Source organism: Nanorana parkeri, unplaced genomic scaffold (genome assembly GCF_000935625.1).
Source record: "Nanorana parkeri isolate BGI_ZX_2015 unplaced genomic scaffold, ASM93562v1 scaffold477, whole genome shotgun sequence".
Classification (NCBI taxonomy): Eukaryota; Metazoa; Chordata; class Amphibia; order Anura; family Dicroglossidae; genus Nanorana; species Nanorana parkeri.
Window position 1 is genome coordinate 568,579 of NW_017306745.1, and position 17,803 is coordinate 586,381.

General features: G+C 42.3%; 1 protein-coding gene across 1 annotated transcript in view; it reads right to left on the reverse strand.

Annotated features, from left to right (window-relative positions):
- Nucleotides 1-2,778: 2,778 nt before the first annotated feature.
- The window catches only part of PPP1R9A (protein phosphatase 1 regulatory subunit 9A), a 155,074-nt gene continuing 140,049 nt past the window's right edge, over nucleotides 2,779-17,803 (reverse strand). The window contains exons 12-17 of the mRNA XM_018560770.1: nucleotides 15,402-15,440; nucleotides 14,667-14,824; nucleotides 10,157-10,276; nucleotides 8,192-8,215; nucleotides 6,191-6,364; nucleotides 2,779-3,162 (exon numbers count right to left, since the gene is read on the reverse strand). Coding sequence (XP_018416272.1) covers nucleotides 2,953-3,162; nucleotides 6,191-6,364; nucleotides 8,192-8,215; nucleotides 10,157-10,276; nucleotides 14,667-14,824; nucleotides 15,402-15,440 — 725 coding nt within the window. The 3' untranslated portion in view covers nucleotides 2,779-2,952. The remainder of the gene's footprint in view (nucleotides 3,163-6,190; nucleotides 6,365-8,191; nucleotides 8,216-10,156; nucleotides 10,277-14,666; nucleotides 14,825-15,401; nucleotides 15,441-17,803) is intronic.

Genomic DNA, 17,803 nt, shown 5'->3' on the forward strand with positions numbered 1-17,803 from the left:
ATTGTAGGTCTTTAATCCGACCCACAAGAGAGGTTGAGATATAACTTGAGATGCACTATATGACCAAAGTTTTGTGAACACCTGACCACCACAACTTGTTGGACATCCCATTCCAAGACTATGGTCGTTAATATGGAGTCGGTTCCCCTTTGCAGCTATAACAGCCTCCACTCTTCTGGGAGGGGTTCCACAAGATTTTGGAGTGTGTCTGCAGGCATGCCATAGAGCCTTTGTGATGTCAGATAAAAAGACTTGGCTCACAATCAGCGTTGCAATTCATTCCAAAGGTGTTCAGTAGGGTTAAGGTCAGGGCTCTGTGCAGGACACTTGAGCTCCTCCACACCAAACCATGTCATGTTATGAGACAAGTAATAACTTCTGTGAGGTGCCAAGGGAACAGGAAGTCAGGGGAAATTTCCTCAATGGAGACACAGACAGCAAAAAAAAAACCTGACAGGTAATGCAATTACCCCCATTATTACCAAAACTAAAATAAAGTTTTCCCAGCAGCTAGTTTTTAAAGTGTATGTAACTACTATCAATGAACTTCTCCTATTTACTCCCTTTAGTCTGTTAAATATACCACTGAAAGCGTTTTGTTGTATCTGTTTGATAAGTGCACAGATGTACCCGCTAATCCCACCAGAAATGTTGTCAGCTGTTAATTTCCTGTGCTGACTGTAATCAGTTAGACTTGATGCCAGTTATCTGTGAAGACTGCAAAACCCCTCCCCTCTATCTGTCCAGATTCTGGTTTTCTGATATAGTAACGTGAGTGAGAATTGTTACTAGCAGGATCACCAATTGAAAATAAAGGGGGAAAAAAAGAAAACTAATGCAGCCACCATATCTGTGGACAGGCACACTGCAATGTCTCACATTTTTATTCCTGGGTTTAATGACACTTTTATCCCATTCAAACTTGGAATGAATTTCAAGATGAGAGCTTTCCTTCTTACATGTGATTTCTTTAATATCAAGAAACCCCTTCATACCAAATTCAACAAATTAAGAATAACTGTTGAGAGGATTGTTGTAAAGTAATCAGCACGTCATTAATTAATGTGCTAATTGGTGAAATCAGAGACTCAAAGGATGCAGCAATCCTTATTGCTACATTAGACATGATGAGTAATAACATGATTTAATTAAGTGAATCCTATCACCCCCTGTGACAATCTATTATCACCCATGGCTTCTTCTTCCAATCAAGCCATGCATGCATTCTGCAGGATGCCCATCAGGGGGCGCTACGCAACAGAGCAGTGAGTGAATTATTGCCTACTACCGTATTTTACCTTTCCATTCTCAGCTTATTGCCTAATTCAATCAAAATACTTTCAGCATAAACATAATTAAAGAATAATTCCAGTCAAACTTAAAGGGAGAGATGTACACTGCAAGCTGGTCAGCTAGCCAAGACGTGTGGATGACATTCTGACATTTTAACAATAATAAAATTTCATGGGAATGAATAATACATAGCTGAACTGAAGTGTTGGCGTCTGAAAACAAATACTTTTTCCCATGTATCAAACAATTATATCTCCTCGCTGGCCAGGAAACACCTTGGAATTCCCCAGGAAAAACTGGAGCCCGTGTATAGTAAATGAGAGTCTAGGCTGGCTTGTTTAGTTGCTTCCCCTGAAACCTGTACATGACTTATACACTGGAAAAGGAAGAATACTGTTCATAAATACAATACTGGAGAGCAGTTTTGATGCATGGACATTTAATTGCACTGTTGGTTGTTAACGCAGCTGTAGTGGTGCATTGCTAGATATTGACCAGTTCCTTTAAGATATCAGTTGCTGTCTGAAACCAGTGGCCGCCTATCTTGATTGCAATGACTCAATGGTGATGATGGTGCAATCCTGTCATTGGGTTTTAAGTAAGAAATAACAGGAGAGGATATCCCCCAAGAGAGGACTCTTTAATGACTAATTAACGTCATTAAAGAGTCCATCCATTCTAGTGAATGGAGGCTGTGTTTTTTAGGTAATGGGACAACCCGCAAGAAGACTGCCAGCACAAGGAATGAGCGACAGGTACACTTTAAGAGTTTATATACAGTATGTTTGCAAAACAACTGATAAGGTAAGCACAAAGCACTCGTTGGCATTGGTCAGGGTCTGGGTTGGGCAGGGAGGTCATCCCAAACCCCAGCATGGCTGTGACAGGGAGAAATAGGCTGAAAGGAAATTTCTTCTGTAGGATAGTGTTAATGCGATATGTTGGGCTGGTGGCCCTGAGTGGAGATACTCCTCTATTCTGACCCCCTCTGATCAATTACACATTCCAAGGCATTATACAGCTACCTCCTCCATGTTCATACCTGCAAAGTCTTCCAGCACCAAGTGCCTTGGAAGCTCTGAGATGTCATGTGACCGAACACCGAGAGTCGTAGAAAGATGTGTTACAATAAACCTAGAGGAACATCAACCTTTCACCATGCCCACCCATCAATGTGTCAGACTTTGTCAAGTACACTTTCTTTAGTCCACAGAATACCAGGAGAGGGCTAGTTGGTCCCCTAGGCCAAAGATCCCCAGTCCCCCCCGCCCCCCCCGTGCTATCATCTGCATTTCACTTCAGCTATTGAGCTCTCCATAAATTCTTATGGAGAATCCACAACAAGGAGCAAGACATATACATAATGTACTGGATACAGATACAGGTGATAGAAGCGGATCAGCTGAAAAGCCGTGTCAGAGCCATGCTAAGGGTTAAAGGAGGTCTCCCAATAAGGTTTGAGATAGCAGTAGAAACCATCTGGAACATCAATGCTTGCCCTCTCTACCCGACATGGAGTAGTCCGTTATTTTTCATGTGATTTCTCCCCCTCTACTTGTACCAGCATTGTAATCGATCTGTTCGGTGCCTGCAGGCTTGCGTACAGTGCACACTGAACTCCTTGTCATGGAATCGTCCTATTCACATAGTATACAGTGGTTATGGCTCTGGCGTGCTCCGTGCGCCATCCGTAGGCGTATCGTTATCGTGCCTCCCTCTCCGCACTTGCTGATCTTGCTCCCTCCTCCGGAGTCTCTCCTTCTGTTTCCCCATTTTTTCATTGACTTTCCGGAACTTCTCAACTGTCACTTTCATGTCTTTGATCTTTTTTCTAATGAGCGCTCTGTCCTGAGAATTTACGCCAAGGGTCTAGAGAGAAAGGAGAGATGATAATAAAGGAGCATTACAATTCTCAATCTCAAGTTATGAATAGGAGGTCAGACTGTCTACCTATTTCCAATGGGCTGTGAGGATGTCCATCCCGCTGATAACATCAGAAGTATAAACTTGGATTTGTAAAGTGAATATCAGTGCATTAAGAGACTTTACTGGGAATGATGACCCACACCTACTCTACGACTGGATGGATTAGTAATAACCACAGCAGCCTGTTTAAATTGTTTACTCTATTGAATGTGATTTGTTCCCTGAACCCCTTCTGTTTTCTGTTCGTTAGGCTTGCCCTCTAGTTATACACTCCCAGCCTTCCGATTCTCCAAGTTAGTTTCATGTTTACATTTGTCCTGTAAAGTGGTCCTTTTAGAGAGTCAGGAGGCTCCAAAATATATTTTTCACCTCTCATTTAAATCCAGAAAGCATCCTTTGTAACCTGCCAGCCTGAAATAAACTACACTGGATTTCACTCAGTTTTCTTGTTGTGTTGACACTGCCTGTGGATCTTGTTGAGTTAGCAAGTTGCCATACTGCTCACACAGAGTGGGTCTCGGGAGGTATGTTTTTTGTATAAGGCGCCATTTGAGATAGAAAACGAGCGCTGCAGTCAAAGGGCAGTGCGATTTAACAGTTTGCACTTGCAAATTGCTTTTATAGGTTACAAATATTGTATATTACTTGGTATGTTACAATGCCGGGCCAGTTTAATAATTGTGTGAACCAACCTGACACAAGAAATTGAATCTATGCAACACTTCCACTTCCATTCCGTTAAAGGGAATACTATTCTGAAGGGTTGGGTGAGGAGAGTTTTAGAACTGCAAGTGTAGATTAAACCTTCGCCATTTGTGATATCTTGTCTGGATTTGTATGGCTTGAAGCTGAATTCCAGGAACATACAAACATATGTATAAAATGCATAATGAATGCATAAAAAATAATTGAATGTAAATAAATGTATTTTAAATGCAACTAGTGTACCTCAATTTGACGTGGAATTTTTATAATCCCCTGTACAACAGAACATAGGTTAAGAGAGGGAGTGGCAGCATTAGGAATCAGACAGATGATCTGCAGCATATGTGGGGGAGAGCAGAGAGATACAGGGGTGAGCTAATTGGTGCGCAGCTGCTCTTTCGCTGTCCAGTGACAGCCTAGGGGCGGGGAGGTGACCAAGCTGCGGTGTTTAACTGCAGCAGAAAACAGGGTCATCAATTTGGCAGTTCCATACGGATGGGTGGTTTATATCTCAAAAATAAAAGAACAGTATACCAAATCCTTTGCCGGGTAAAACAGTGTATTTTGCAGTTAGCCTGGAGCTCAGCTTTATTGGTTTTTAAGTGTAGCAAGGTGTAGGTCGGGTGTTCTCATTTTTCATGATCAGGGTAATAACACAGTATGTATCCCTCCAGATAGTATACAAGTATGTTAGGGGTAATTTCATGTTATATATCTATTCCCTATGAAAATCCAAAATTGATTCCTCTGCTTTTGTAACATAACAAAATGTGGTACCCAAAAATATTCCCTGTGATCTGTGTCAGCCTCTACAGTAAGGCCAGTTTCACATAGGCTGATCAGGAGGGGATCTGTGCAGGTAGAGATCAGATGTCACAGTCGTGACATCCATATCCGTCCAGGTCTTTTGCCTCCATCTTGTAATGGAGGAACGATTGAAAGCTGCCAGACCCCGTGTCGGTCTGTGGGGAGTCAGATATAGTTGGGCATCTGTCAGTTTATATCAGATTGACCCCAATCTGGCATGAACAGGTCCAGTGAAAAAAAACCCTCTGTTCTGTTTGTTTTTCCGGACCTGGCCAGAATCGGGGGTAACCTGATTGGACTGCCTGTGTGAAAGGGGCCTTATTATGTTTTGTACTAAAAGGACTACATAGTGGTTCTGTACAGATTTTATTTAGTATAAATCAGGAAAAAAAAAATACTAGTTGGATTTTGATAAAAAAATTAAAATATTTTAACTAGGCAATATGAATATAAGAACTAGGAACAGATATAATAGGTCAAAAGGAAATACTGCATGCGTTGATTTGTTTTACCCAGTAGGTAGAGTTTTAGCCCCTTTTTCCCTTCCAGGGACTGCAGAGCAGTATGTTGTAAACCTGTTTACAGAGCTCTGTAGCTCAAACTGCAGCTTACACACAAAACTGAATGACTCATCCTGATGCCTGATCATGACCTGGCTTATCAGATGGCTCAGTCTGTAGTTTCAATCAGACAAAACTAGCTGCAAGGATGGCTACTACTCTTGTACTGAGTGTATATATAAACCATACTGCATTCCCAGTCAGCAATAGGAGATGAAAGTAAGTATTGTGACCGTGTGGCGTGCAGCCCGTAAACAGACGATCCCAGGAGGGACAGGTGCTGCGTGTGATTATGCATAGCAGCCTTCTCTTCCCTATAGGTGGACGCGGCTGTGCGGTGTCCTACGGAAACCCGAACTGCACATCCGTGCGGGTCCAGGTGTCCGAAGTTGGCCGCATACAGCATCTATCCTGTCTGCGTCCAAGTGCCGACACTCATACCTGCATGGATGACAGCGTACAGCTATGCCTCCCATACGGAAGAACAGGCTGCTGTGCGCAATCACACGCAGCACATGTCCCTCCCTGGATCGGCTGTTTACTGAGGTGTACACCCAGTGTGAATGAGGTCTTAGCATTGTGATGCAGTCAACTTAACAATGTAACAGTATTACTACTCTTTACTGTGTTTTCATAATGAGTGCTGAGATGTCACCATGAGTATTAAGAGGCAACAGTGATCTAAGTGAGGTCAAAGTAAAAATTGTGATGTCATATACCATACTGTGATTCTACAAATAATTGAATTATACATTTTTAGTTGGTGTGAGTTCATAATTTCTATTGTGATGCCATTTTTCACAGCATGTTAATGTGAGTCATTACTGGGATGTGAAAACCAAGATTGCTATGTTTCTGGTGGTAGTTCATTATGTAGTTAAATCCAAAAGGTTTCTTACCTTGAGCTTGCTACTGTCTAGCTGGAGAAGTTGTTCTCCGTCGATATTGTGTGCCGTGAATTCAGTTACACAGTGTTCTAGGTGAAGACTCATTAGCCAGTTAGTTACTTGCTGTGTGCTCCACTCAAACGGACTGCGGGGACTGTGTTTGGGAGACTGGCCATCATCAAGGATCTGAAAGAAAGGATAGGTAATGAGCTTTGGGATTTTTTGATATCCTGGAACGTTTTGATGGGCTATATTAATAATGGTCTACAAGATACAAGAGGTTGAGCATGACATAAGAAAAAGAAATACTTACATTTTTATACCACAAAACTTGAGAATGGGCATTAGAATGGATGACTGGGGGTATGCTGGACATAAGAGTTGAAGGCAGAATGTTGGACATTGGGATGGATGATGGAGCAGTATGCAGGACATTAGAATGAATGATTGAGAAGTATGCTGGATATTAGAATAGATAATAGAACCATATGCTGGACAATATATTGGATAATGTAGCAGTATGCTGGACATTAGAGTGCAAGATGGGACAGTATGCTGGGCATTATAGTGGAAGATTGAGCATTACGCTGGACACTAGGATGAATGATGGAGCAGTATGCTGGGCATTAGAGTGAATGATGGAGCAGTACATTGGGCATTAGAGTGAATGATGGAGCAGTTTTGGACATTAGACCGGATAATGGATCAGTATGCTGAACAATTAGAGTGGATGATGGAGCATATAGTTGACATTAGTTATGATGATGGAGCGGTTTGCTGGACATTAGAGTGGATAATGGAGTGGTAGTACAGTGGACATTACAGTGGATGATGGAGCAGTATGCTGGACATTAGTGTGGATAATGGAGTGGTAGTACAGTGGACATTACAGTGGATGATGAAGCAGTATGCTGGACATTAGTGTGGAAAATTGAGTGGTAGTATAGTGGACATTACAGTGGATGATGGAGCAGTATGCTGGACATTAGAGTGGATGATGGAGCAAAAGGCTGCACATTAGAATAAATGATGGAGTAGTATGCTGGACACTAGTATGTATGAGGGAACCGTTCTTTAGACTGGAAAATTGAGTAGTATGTTGGACATTAAAATGGATGATGGGGCAGTATGCTGAAAATTAAAATTGGATGATAGAGCACTATGAAGAGCATTAGAGTGGATGATGGAGCACATAGTGGACATTAAACTAGATGATGGAGCAGTATGCTGGACACTAGTGAGGATAATGGAGTGGTACAGTGGACATTAGAGTGGATGAGGGAGCAGAGACAGAAGAGTAAATGTAACAGAGAAGTTATTGTTGAAGAGCAGAGAGTAGAAATAATAGCTTCAGATCAGTAAGTCTAAGGCCCCATTCACACCTAGGCGTATTGTAATATGCACGTCTGTCGCGCGACCGTCACGCGTTTTTTTTTACCGCGATTCGCGGTAAAAAAGTCTCGCGACCGTCGCGCGATTCCAAAGGCTACTTGGCTGTATCCCAATGGAAAACGCCCTACAAAACGGCCCAAAGTAGTCCTGGGACCTTTGCAGGCGTGGCCCGTTTTGTAGGGCGTTAGGGACGGGCGGAAATACGCCTAGGTGGGAACGAGGGCATTGACTACAATGCTATTTATTTTTTTGACCGTTTTGTAGCGCGTTCGTCGAGCGTAGGACACGCTACAAAACGGTCAGGTGTGAACGCAGCCTAAGTATTTAATAAACATAACACAATACAGCTGAAAGACAATGTATAAAGATTAGTTGCATACAACAAGCCAACAGCAGAAGCATAATATATTAACATCTATAAACAGCATAGTGATTCCATGCACTGGGGTACAACGTGAGGGCTTTCTGAAACATTCCAGTATAACACTATATTCATCCAAGTCACACTGCAAAGACCAACACCAGCAACAGAGGTGGGGGAGTGCAAAGCTCGGGGATACATGCTGTAAGTGACATAAAAGGTATTAAAGCACTGAGCAACCAAAAATACTATCGACTCACCTCATCATCTATCATATCCAGGCTCTTTATAGTATTGCAGCAAAGAAATGGTGGGAAAAATGATCATTCAAGAAAAAGAAGAGGAAATCAATGCACATGAATTAACTAACGGTCAATCTGGCTGTTTGTTTTCAGCCAAAGTATGGAAAATATTTAAAAAGGAAATGTCCTCTGTGGAACTTTACCAGTATCTTAGGCTACGTAACAATTCCAAATATCCAGTTCTTTCCTGACACCAAACATGGCAGCATACTGATGGGGAAAAGGGTTAATAGCATCTGGAGATCCCGTATGTTGCCATGTATTGGCATCAGAAAGGAAAATGACCGAAAGGTAATTATAAAATTTTCAATTTTCCTTAAACCAACATGGCAGCATACGGGACCATGTGTCTCCAGATGGTCTTAACCCCTTTCCCCATCAGTATGCTGCCATGTATTGGTGTCAGGAAAGGAAAATGAGCGATAGGTAAGTATACAATTTTCCATTTAAAAACACATCAATCAAGAGCTTTCAAATACAGTCACGCCTCAGGGCTATACCTGAGATACAATGTACATTACAACACAAAATACATGAATCTTGCTCCATGGTTAATCATGTTCCATGGTTAATCCCCAGATGTTCCCAAAGATAAGAGGAATGCTCTACAACCAGCATGAAAAAGAAAGAACCTTTATTCTGATTTTGTACCCTTGAACTTCTGCAGAGATTAACACTAATGATGGCAACAAATACTCAATCTATAATTTAAAGCCCTGATGAAGAGAACATGCTTGAAGTGACACTAAACTCGGGAGATAAATCTTAAAAATACATTCAGGTACCTTAACTATTAACAAAAATGTATCTTATTTGTGTATCACTCAGCTGTAGATCCTCAAATCATCTCTGAATTGGTGCTGACACTGTCCTTCCTTGTGGAGGGGGGCTACTTTTGTCCCCCATGGTCCTTGTGTGTGTTGTAAAGTAGTCACCGCTCCAAGCTCGCTCCTGTGATGGACTACAATCTCATGTTTAGTTTACTCATTTGTATTGAGATTGTAGTCCATCCCGGGAGCGAGCTTGGAGCGGTGACTACTTTACAACACACACAGGGACCATGGGGGACAAAAGTAGCCCCCCTCCAGAAGGAAGGACAGTGTCAGCACCAATTCAGAGATTATTTGAGGATCTACAGCTGAGTGATACACAAATAAGATACATTTAGCCCCCTTGTATCCCACTGATGCCCCCCTGCCCCTTTGGGCCATTATGCAGTACAAGCTGGAGTATATTCAAACATGTTCTATCCCTATTCCGCCACTGTGTGAATGATCCATACTGATGACTGATCTCTGTTCGCAGATCCAGTGACTGTTCTCAAACTGTTCAATCGAAGCTACTCAACTGTAACCAGTGTTCATTTATAGACTTGAAAAATTATGGCGCATTGCATTTTACACCAAATACACAATCTATAATTTAAAGCCCTGATGAAGAGGACATTCTTAAATCCCCAAGTGTGTTGGATAGATTTCAAGAATTGAATAAGACTTTTTGCTGTACCACACTTAAAGGAACCTGTCATGAGATGCCCCCCTTGAATCCCACTGATGCCCTCCTGCCCCTTTGTGTCTTAAGCAGCACAAGATGCACATGGAGTATATACAAACATGTCCTAGCCCTATTCCGCCACTGTGTGAATGATCCATACTGTTGACCAATATCTGTTCACAAATCCAGTGACTGCCTAATCACAACAGGGGAAATAATCCAGTTGCCTTAGATCAGTACAGGGAAAATGTATTTGCACATCTGCAATGGAAACAAATGGGTATTGGTCTCATTAGGACTTTGCTTTGTCTTCTGGTGTACCCAAACAGGTTGAGCTACATGGACATTTTTTACCCTTTATAGCCACACTTTGGGATGAAGCAGCATATTTATATTGCAATCATGTAACAGGAAATGGTGACGTCTTACCTCATCGGAGGACAATGCTAGAGAATGGGATCGCTCTGCCAACTTTATTTCTGCCACAAGGCCGCTCAGCTCTGCGGAACTGGTGCTGCTGGGGCTGAAATCATCGCTCAATGCGACATTCTACAAATACAAACCCAAGAGAACCGCATTACAATCCTGTTTTTAATACAGGTTAGTTTTAGGTTAGTAAAAGTACAAATTGGGGCCCTGGGGGCCACGTACCACCATACACGTTTCCCTGAGTTCCCAAGCTTGTGTATATATTGTAATTTCACAGCAGAGCTGTAGTTAAAATTCAGAGATCATCATAAAATTTAGTGGATTCCTTCATTGTAGCTTTCCTCTAAACACAGCATGTTTCTTTATTTGTATTATTAATCTTTACAGTATACTGTATATCTTATATATTTAAAAAAAAATTGTATGACTATTTTTAACTAATGTTTGATACTAATATTATTTTTATTCCAATTATATTTTTAATACGGATTAGGAAATTCTACAACCCCAGTTCCAAAAAAGTTGGGAATTGGGGTTGTAGGATTTCCTAATCCTACATGTTGCTGCCATCAAATTCAAAATGACCTTATTTTTTTTTTTAAATGCTACATTTTCTCAGTTTAAACATTTGATATGTTTTCTATTGTCTATTGTGAATAAAATATGGCTTTATGAGATTTGCAAATCATTGCATTCTGTTTTTATGAAGATTTTACACACGTCCCAACTTTTTGGGAATTGGGGTTGTATGAATTGACCTTAATGAATTAGGATTTTGCCTTCCACAATCGTTCAAAAAAACCAATTCATTATTAGAAAAGTAGAATGCATTTTTCTTTCTCTTAGGCCTCATTCACACAGCGCATGTTGCCCCGTACAGCCTGAAGGAACAGTTTTTCATGTGCCGGGAGCTGCAGGAAGAAGCGTGTGGGCAACTTCTGTAACTATGGAGACGCAGGAGCTGAGTGACCCTACACGCTGCTTCCCGCAGCTCCAAAATTTTGACAGCCGCACATAGATGATGTATGGCTTTGGATGCAGGCATGATGGATCCGGGTCTGTACGCCGTCTGTGTTCGGCTGTCAAAAATCAAATCAGTGGGAAGCAACTTGTGAGGGCGCACAGCTCCTGCGTCTCCATAGAGTTACATGAGCTGCCCACGCACTTCTTCACACAGCTCCGGGCATATGAAAAACCATCCCTTCATGCTGTATGGGGAAACACGTTGTGTGAATGAGGCCTTATATTTTTTTTGCACTGTAAATTCCATTGTTAAAAAACGTTTATCCAAATGATACTCATAATCTGATACATTATTGGCTACACATTGGCTATTTCTATAGCCCTCAACCCCTACACTGAATAAAGATGTATCTGGACTATCAGAAGCAGTGTGGTGCATCAATTCAGATACCTGCAGTTTGACGCCACAAACCAAGGAGACGGTGGCTATCCTCTCATATGTAGAAGCTGCCTGTCCAGAGGTCAGATCACCTATACCGACTCTTTCATATCCTGATTGGCCAGCCACATTAATAGGATACACCTTGCTGGTCCAGCGCTTATTCTTTCTAGCCGGTGCTTGCGGCTATCAGTATTTCTGAACAGTGACTGCAGTCACTATTCGGCCCATTAATTTCCACCGTTCTCCTTCATCAAAATTTGACTTTTGTCCATCCGGATAGTGTCAGTAGGGCCATCCATGGATAGAGTTTAAGCCAATTCAGCAGGAAATTCGATCCATGTATGGCTTCCCTTAGGCAGATGTTCTAATCCCTTCCCACTCTACTAAAAAAATGTACATTCACTGCTGACCCCCATCAAAGAAATAGCTCATCACGTACTGTCCTTGCAACACCCTGACACTGGGAAATAAAGTGAGGGAGCCCTTTTTAATGAGACTGGCTATTTGGGCAAGACCCCTTGTCACCTTTTTCTCTACCTGTCAGGATGGTACTTTCTGCATAGCATTAATGCCTTTGTAACGTAGCAGTTATGTGACGTCAATGCAATGTCAGGAAGAAAATTACTCCGGACATGCCTAAAATGTATAATTGGTGAACATTTTGTCCCCAGTTGGGTTGAAGCTAGAGCTGCAGCTAACGATTATTTTCAAAATCGATTAGTTAGCCGATTATTACGTTCGATTAATCGGTTAATCGGATAAACAATAAAATAACGTTTAAAAAATGGCTCCAGTGATGGGACTACTAGTTTGTATTGAGGTTGTAGTCCATCACAGGAGCAAGCTTGGAGCGGTGGAAGTAAAAAAGAAAAAAGATAGTGTGGTGTGCAATATAGTGAAATGGAAAGTGTAAAATTATACAGCAATGAATGCAGAATGGCACCGGCTATAGAGGACTACAAAACCCAGCAATAGTACATTATACAGCGCAATGCAGAATACCACCAGCTATAGAGGAATACAACAAATCCCACAAAATAGTACATAATAGCTGGCGGCATTCTGCATTGCGCTGTATAATGTACTATTGCTGGGTTTTGTAGTCCTCTATAGCTAGTGGTATTTAGCATTGTACCACTTTATAATGTATTATTGCTGGGATTTGTTGTACTCCTCTATAGCTGGTGTTATTCTGCATTGCACTGTATAATGTATTATTGCTGGGACTTGTAGTCCTCTATACAGCGCAATGCAGAATATCACCAGCTATAGAGGAGTACAACAAATCCCAGCAGTACATTATACATACATTGTATAATGTATTGCTGGGATTTGTATTCCCATGTAGAATATACAGCACAATGTACCATCAGCTATAGAGAAATACAAATCCCAGCAATACATTATAGAGCACCATGTGTGGGAAAGTGCAGTCTTCCAGCAACTTGCTTCTGAGATCGGACCTGTCTATCGGCGATTGTCATCCCCCCACACCTGCTCCTCCTTACTACATCTCCCCGCGTCCCTGTGCCGATCGTGGATGTGGATGGGCAGGAAATGTGAGGCGGGGAGGAGGTGCGGCGTGTGGAGCATGGATGTGAGCGGGTCTGGCAGTGGCGAGCGTGAGGAGGAGGTTGCGGCGCACAGCGCGTGGAGCTCTGAACAGGGACAACTGATTGGAAGCCGACAAGTTGACAACTTTTTCAATAATCGATTATGTCGATTAGTTGTTGCAGCCCTAGTTGAAGCCTGAATGGACACCATTAGCCTCCAATTGTAATGTAACCCATGTGTAACGGGTTCACTGGTGGATGGAATTTCATTGTGTTGATTGCTAGATGTTGTCTGGAACCCACAGTAACAATAAGGGCCCATTTCCTATTACAGGCCCTAAAACATACGGAGCAGTATGTCTTCATGTGAGCTGTCCATTACAAAACAAAAACCAGACACGGGTAAATACAGTAGGTGATCCCTTTGGGTATAGACATGTTAAAAGATGACAATGAATGCAATATTTGACAAGTATGACCGGCAAAGCCTGAATGCAGCTGTTGTGGAACCACATGATTCAGCAAGAGCTGGCAAGACATACTGGGATGTGTAGTTCCACAACAGCTATGAGAGGGGCGATTCACCCCCCCGCAGAGAGAGATAATATATTGAACAAAATACTGTACCAAGCGGCAAGGGTTGCGGGCTATGGCCGGCCAGAGAAAGAAGCACTGTGTGAGAGAAACAGCAGACAGATGGGACGAGTTAGACAAGTAATGAATGCAGAGACAGTGAGAGACAGGGAGGAGGTGACAGCATGCTGGGAAGAGAGCAGTCACAGAACACGTGCATAGCAGAACATACGTCATTGATATACGAGTCACAATTTAATGGAGAGAAAATTGCCGCAGCAGGAACATCATATTTAGCTGCTGTGCAAGGTGGAAACAGAACCCGCTTCTGATCGGCTATTTTTATGGCACTTTCAGACAACTACAAGACTGACATGTTGGATTTCTTCAGTACAGTACAACCCGATCTCAGGAACACATGGCACTTCAATGAGATTCTTAGCACGGGAGGAATGTGCACTGTTCAGACTGTGCTGAAAAGCAATGGATTTTAGAAGCTGAATTATTTTTTCCAGTAGTGCTAGCTAGCCTCTGAACCACATGACAGCACTATTAGTGTGAGGGTTATAGGGGGGGTTAGTGCAGACTGTAAAAAAAAAAAAAACATCATGTCACTTTGCTGCCAATAAACGAAATTTCGACCAGACTACCGAATCCAAATCCCGAAACGAATTCAATTGCGGACCCGAATCCGAAAAACGAAATAATGCAAAATCCGAATCAAAACGAAACTAAACAAATTTTTGGCTGGTGCACATGTCTATTAAACACATTGTATGTGTATATAAGTGTGTGTGTAGTATATGTGTGCATGTGTTTGTTTGTATGTATGACTGTGGCAGTGGATCTGTTGTAATAAATCCAGAAGGACCATTGCGAAGTGTCCTGTGTGGTTTATAACCACAGCTCTTTGCATGACTTCAGTGAGAATTCTGTCAATGGCGTAGGGGAGGTCCGAGCAGAGAAGAAGAACATATACCTTCCTCTCGATGCTGTCCTCTCCATCCGTGGAGCTGACGCTGTCTTGTACACGCGTTCTAGACGGTTTTTGTCTTTTGCTCTTCACAATCAGATGAGCCCGAGTTTTCAGAGCTTTAGAATCCAGTCTCTCTGTTTCCGGCACTGCTTCGTTGAAGTCTGCAAATTAAGTCATTATTTATAAAACCAATTTAACTTTTGTACAGGTTTCTAACCTAACACAGTCACATACTTAAAGAGAACCTGTCGCTTTTGAAATCTCAGTCTCTCACTTTTGAAAATGCCAGATAAGTCAGCTGGTTGAATATCTTCATTCTTTAAAGGATTATTGTAGTTGTAATCTTAGCTTTAGTATTGCAGCAGGCAGTGTGCTCCCAAATAACAGGTACATTGGGGTATCGTACATAAGCATAATTTGCAGGCAAGCAGCGACTTACAGGTCTCCCTTAGCAATGGAATCTTTTGGCTGAACAAGCACATGCTCTAGTGGCATAGACCTTCTCCAAGATGAAAATGGGGACAGGGGGGGGTCTAATTATAATTATGGCAAATTATACCTTACTACAAAACAGACAACACCTCCCCTGTCTTCATCCCAGAATAGGCTCTTACAAAGGCTGGGCAGCTGAATGTTGGCTTAATGCTCAAAAAAGCACATGTGTATTAATTATTTATGATATTTATAACTATTTTACACATTACACTATTGGTGATGTAAAGTGTTTTTTCAACTTACCGAACACGTCGTCGCCGTCGGCACTTTTCACTGCTCCTTCTGAAAACGTGTACAGAGTTAGTACATAATGGTGTTAGTAAACATAGCAGAATCATTGGTGTTCTGAAAAATGAAATCTCTAAGAAGCAGCACCAAAGGAGTCAGGCAACAGAGCTAAAGAAGGGGAATCGAGATGTACAAAGGGCAGAAGAGACAAGGGGGCGGCAGAACTGTAGACAGTAAAGCTAGCCATACAATAGTAGAATTGCGTTCAAATGTTTGCACAAAATTCTGAAAAATCGTTCCTCAGGGCATTCGATGAGTCAACTAACATCCTTTCAGAGCCCGTAAATATCTTGTCTAGACCTGTTACTTGAATCACAGAGGTATTAAACACCTGGGCTGAGCTGAACTTGAGTTCCTCCAAACCTGGAAGGAAGCTGTCAGAGTAGCCCCAATCAGCTGTGGCCAGGACATTTCCTGCCAGCAGCTGCACGTGAACAATATGGCCATATGTGGTCAATGACATTGTGATTGAGTCAGCACTGACAGCTCAGGTTTGGACTGAACCCTGGTTCGGTCCGAACTTGAGTTTGTCTGAACCTAGAAGGAAGCTGTCAGTGCAGGCCCAATCCCCAATCAGCTCCGGCCAGGACATTCCCTGCCCACAGCTCTATGTAAACACAAACCAGGATGCTGGTGACATAATTGACCTTATATTGCTTTTTATGGCCAAAAGTACATTTTTGGATAAACCTTTGTTTGTATTGTCCTTTCCTACATTCCTCTACCGGACATAATTGCTGAAACAAAAGACTGTTTCTGACTGTATCTAATTCCGGATGAAACTCTTCCTTGCACACACGCATTACTACAGTATATGCCTAATTTTACCCAAATGAGGACACTATCGCATCGAACGCTTTGAAAAAAGATCAGTTTTCAATGAAAATTCTAACCGTGTATGACTAGCCAGAGGTACAGTGGGTGAGAAACATAAAAAATACACTTTATACTGGAGCAAGAGAGAGGGGCTGGTATTGACTGAAGAACTAAAAAGAGGTCTCAAAAAACCAATCCCATTTTGCGTGTGACATTTTACAAGCTGATTCCCCCACTAACCCTGTTGATGGAATCTGGCCTTGCATGCAACATTGGGAGGCAAGCCAGAGCAGCAAAGCTAATGAGAGCATAAGCTGTCAGCGCTAAGCGGTCGTGCCTCCGAGAAGAGCCTTTTTTGTTTGTTCCAGGCCTTACCAATTGAAGTCTTTCAACTCCAGTTAGCCAGATTGTATTGACTTCAATGGTACGTGAAAGGAGGTCTTGCAGTAAAATGCAACGTTTGATCAAATTGGCCAGGCCCCCCTTCACCTTTACAAATATCTGGCTGTTAGTAGGTCTAAAATGTAGTAGTCAAGAAACAAGTTAGATTTATACAGCACCTACCTTACCCTCGTCTTCTGCATCACTGGATGTGCCACCACCGTCCTCCTGGGGAGGTTCCTGGGGAATGCAGAGCAGGCGAGAAGACAATCCAGTCCATTGCAGGAGTGCCTTCTCGCAAGGTTTCGGCTGCTCTGTAATGCCCAATACACCTATCTTGAGTATGATGATTTATTTGCCTAGGCGTCACAGGTGGAAGGCGGGGATGATTTAAGTATAAACCCAAACTTTTTTCTTTACACCTACTAACAGTAGGTGATTTATGAAGCGGCAGGGGGCCCATGGCAGGGTAAGCGGACCTTGCATTTTATTGCAAGGCCCATGGCAGGGTGAAGGCACAAAGTGAGATAGTTTGAGGAAAAAGAGCAAGATCTGAGAGTAGAGAACACAGGAAAGAAGAGCTAAGGAAACTGTAAAGAAGGCAAGGGATGGTGTTGAAGGGAAAGGAAGGACGGACGGAAGGACGGAAGGAAGGAAGGAAGGAAGGAAGGAAGGAAGGAAGGGAGGAAGGGAGGGAGGGAGGGAGGGAGGAAGGAAGGAAGAAAGGGGTAGGCCAGAGAAGAGAAAGGGGAGAGAAGAGAAATAAAATGAAGTGAAGGAAAAAAGAGAAGAAAAAGAAAAGAAAGGGGAAGAATAGTAAATAAGATTAATATGGGAAGAATAAGGAAGAGAAAGGGAAGAAAGGAAGGGCATGAGTGACCTGGAATTGGCAAGAATATGTATAAAGCTAAACTCCAGGTAGATATAAAAGACAACAAATGAATGCAGCATTGTATAAATATATTGTTACGTCTGGTTTTTGAATGCAAACGGTTTAAATACCTGAAATACTTTTTTAAGCCTCTTGCAATCCCTTATACACAAGAGCCCAGACTGGGGGAGGGAGAAGCAGCACCAGTAACCAGTCAGTTGTACTGCAGTACTCATGTGCTAACAAGGGACATGCTGATGGAAGGGGAAAGCAGGGAGACAGAGAGTTG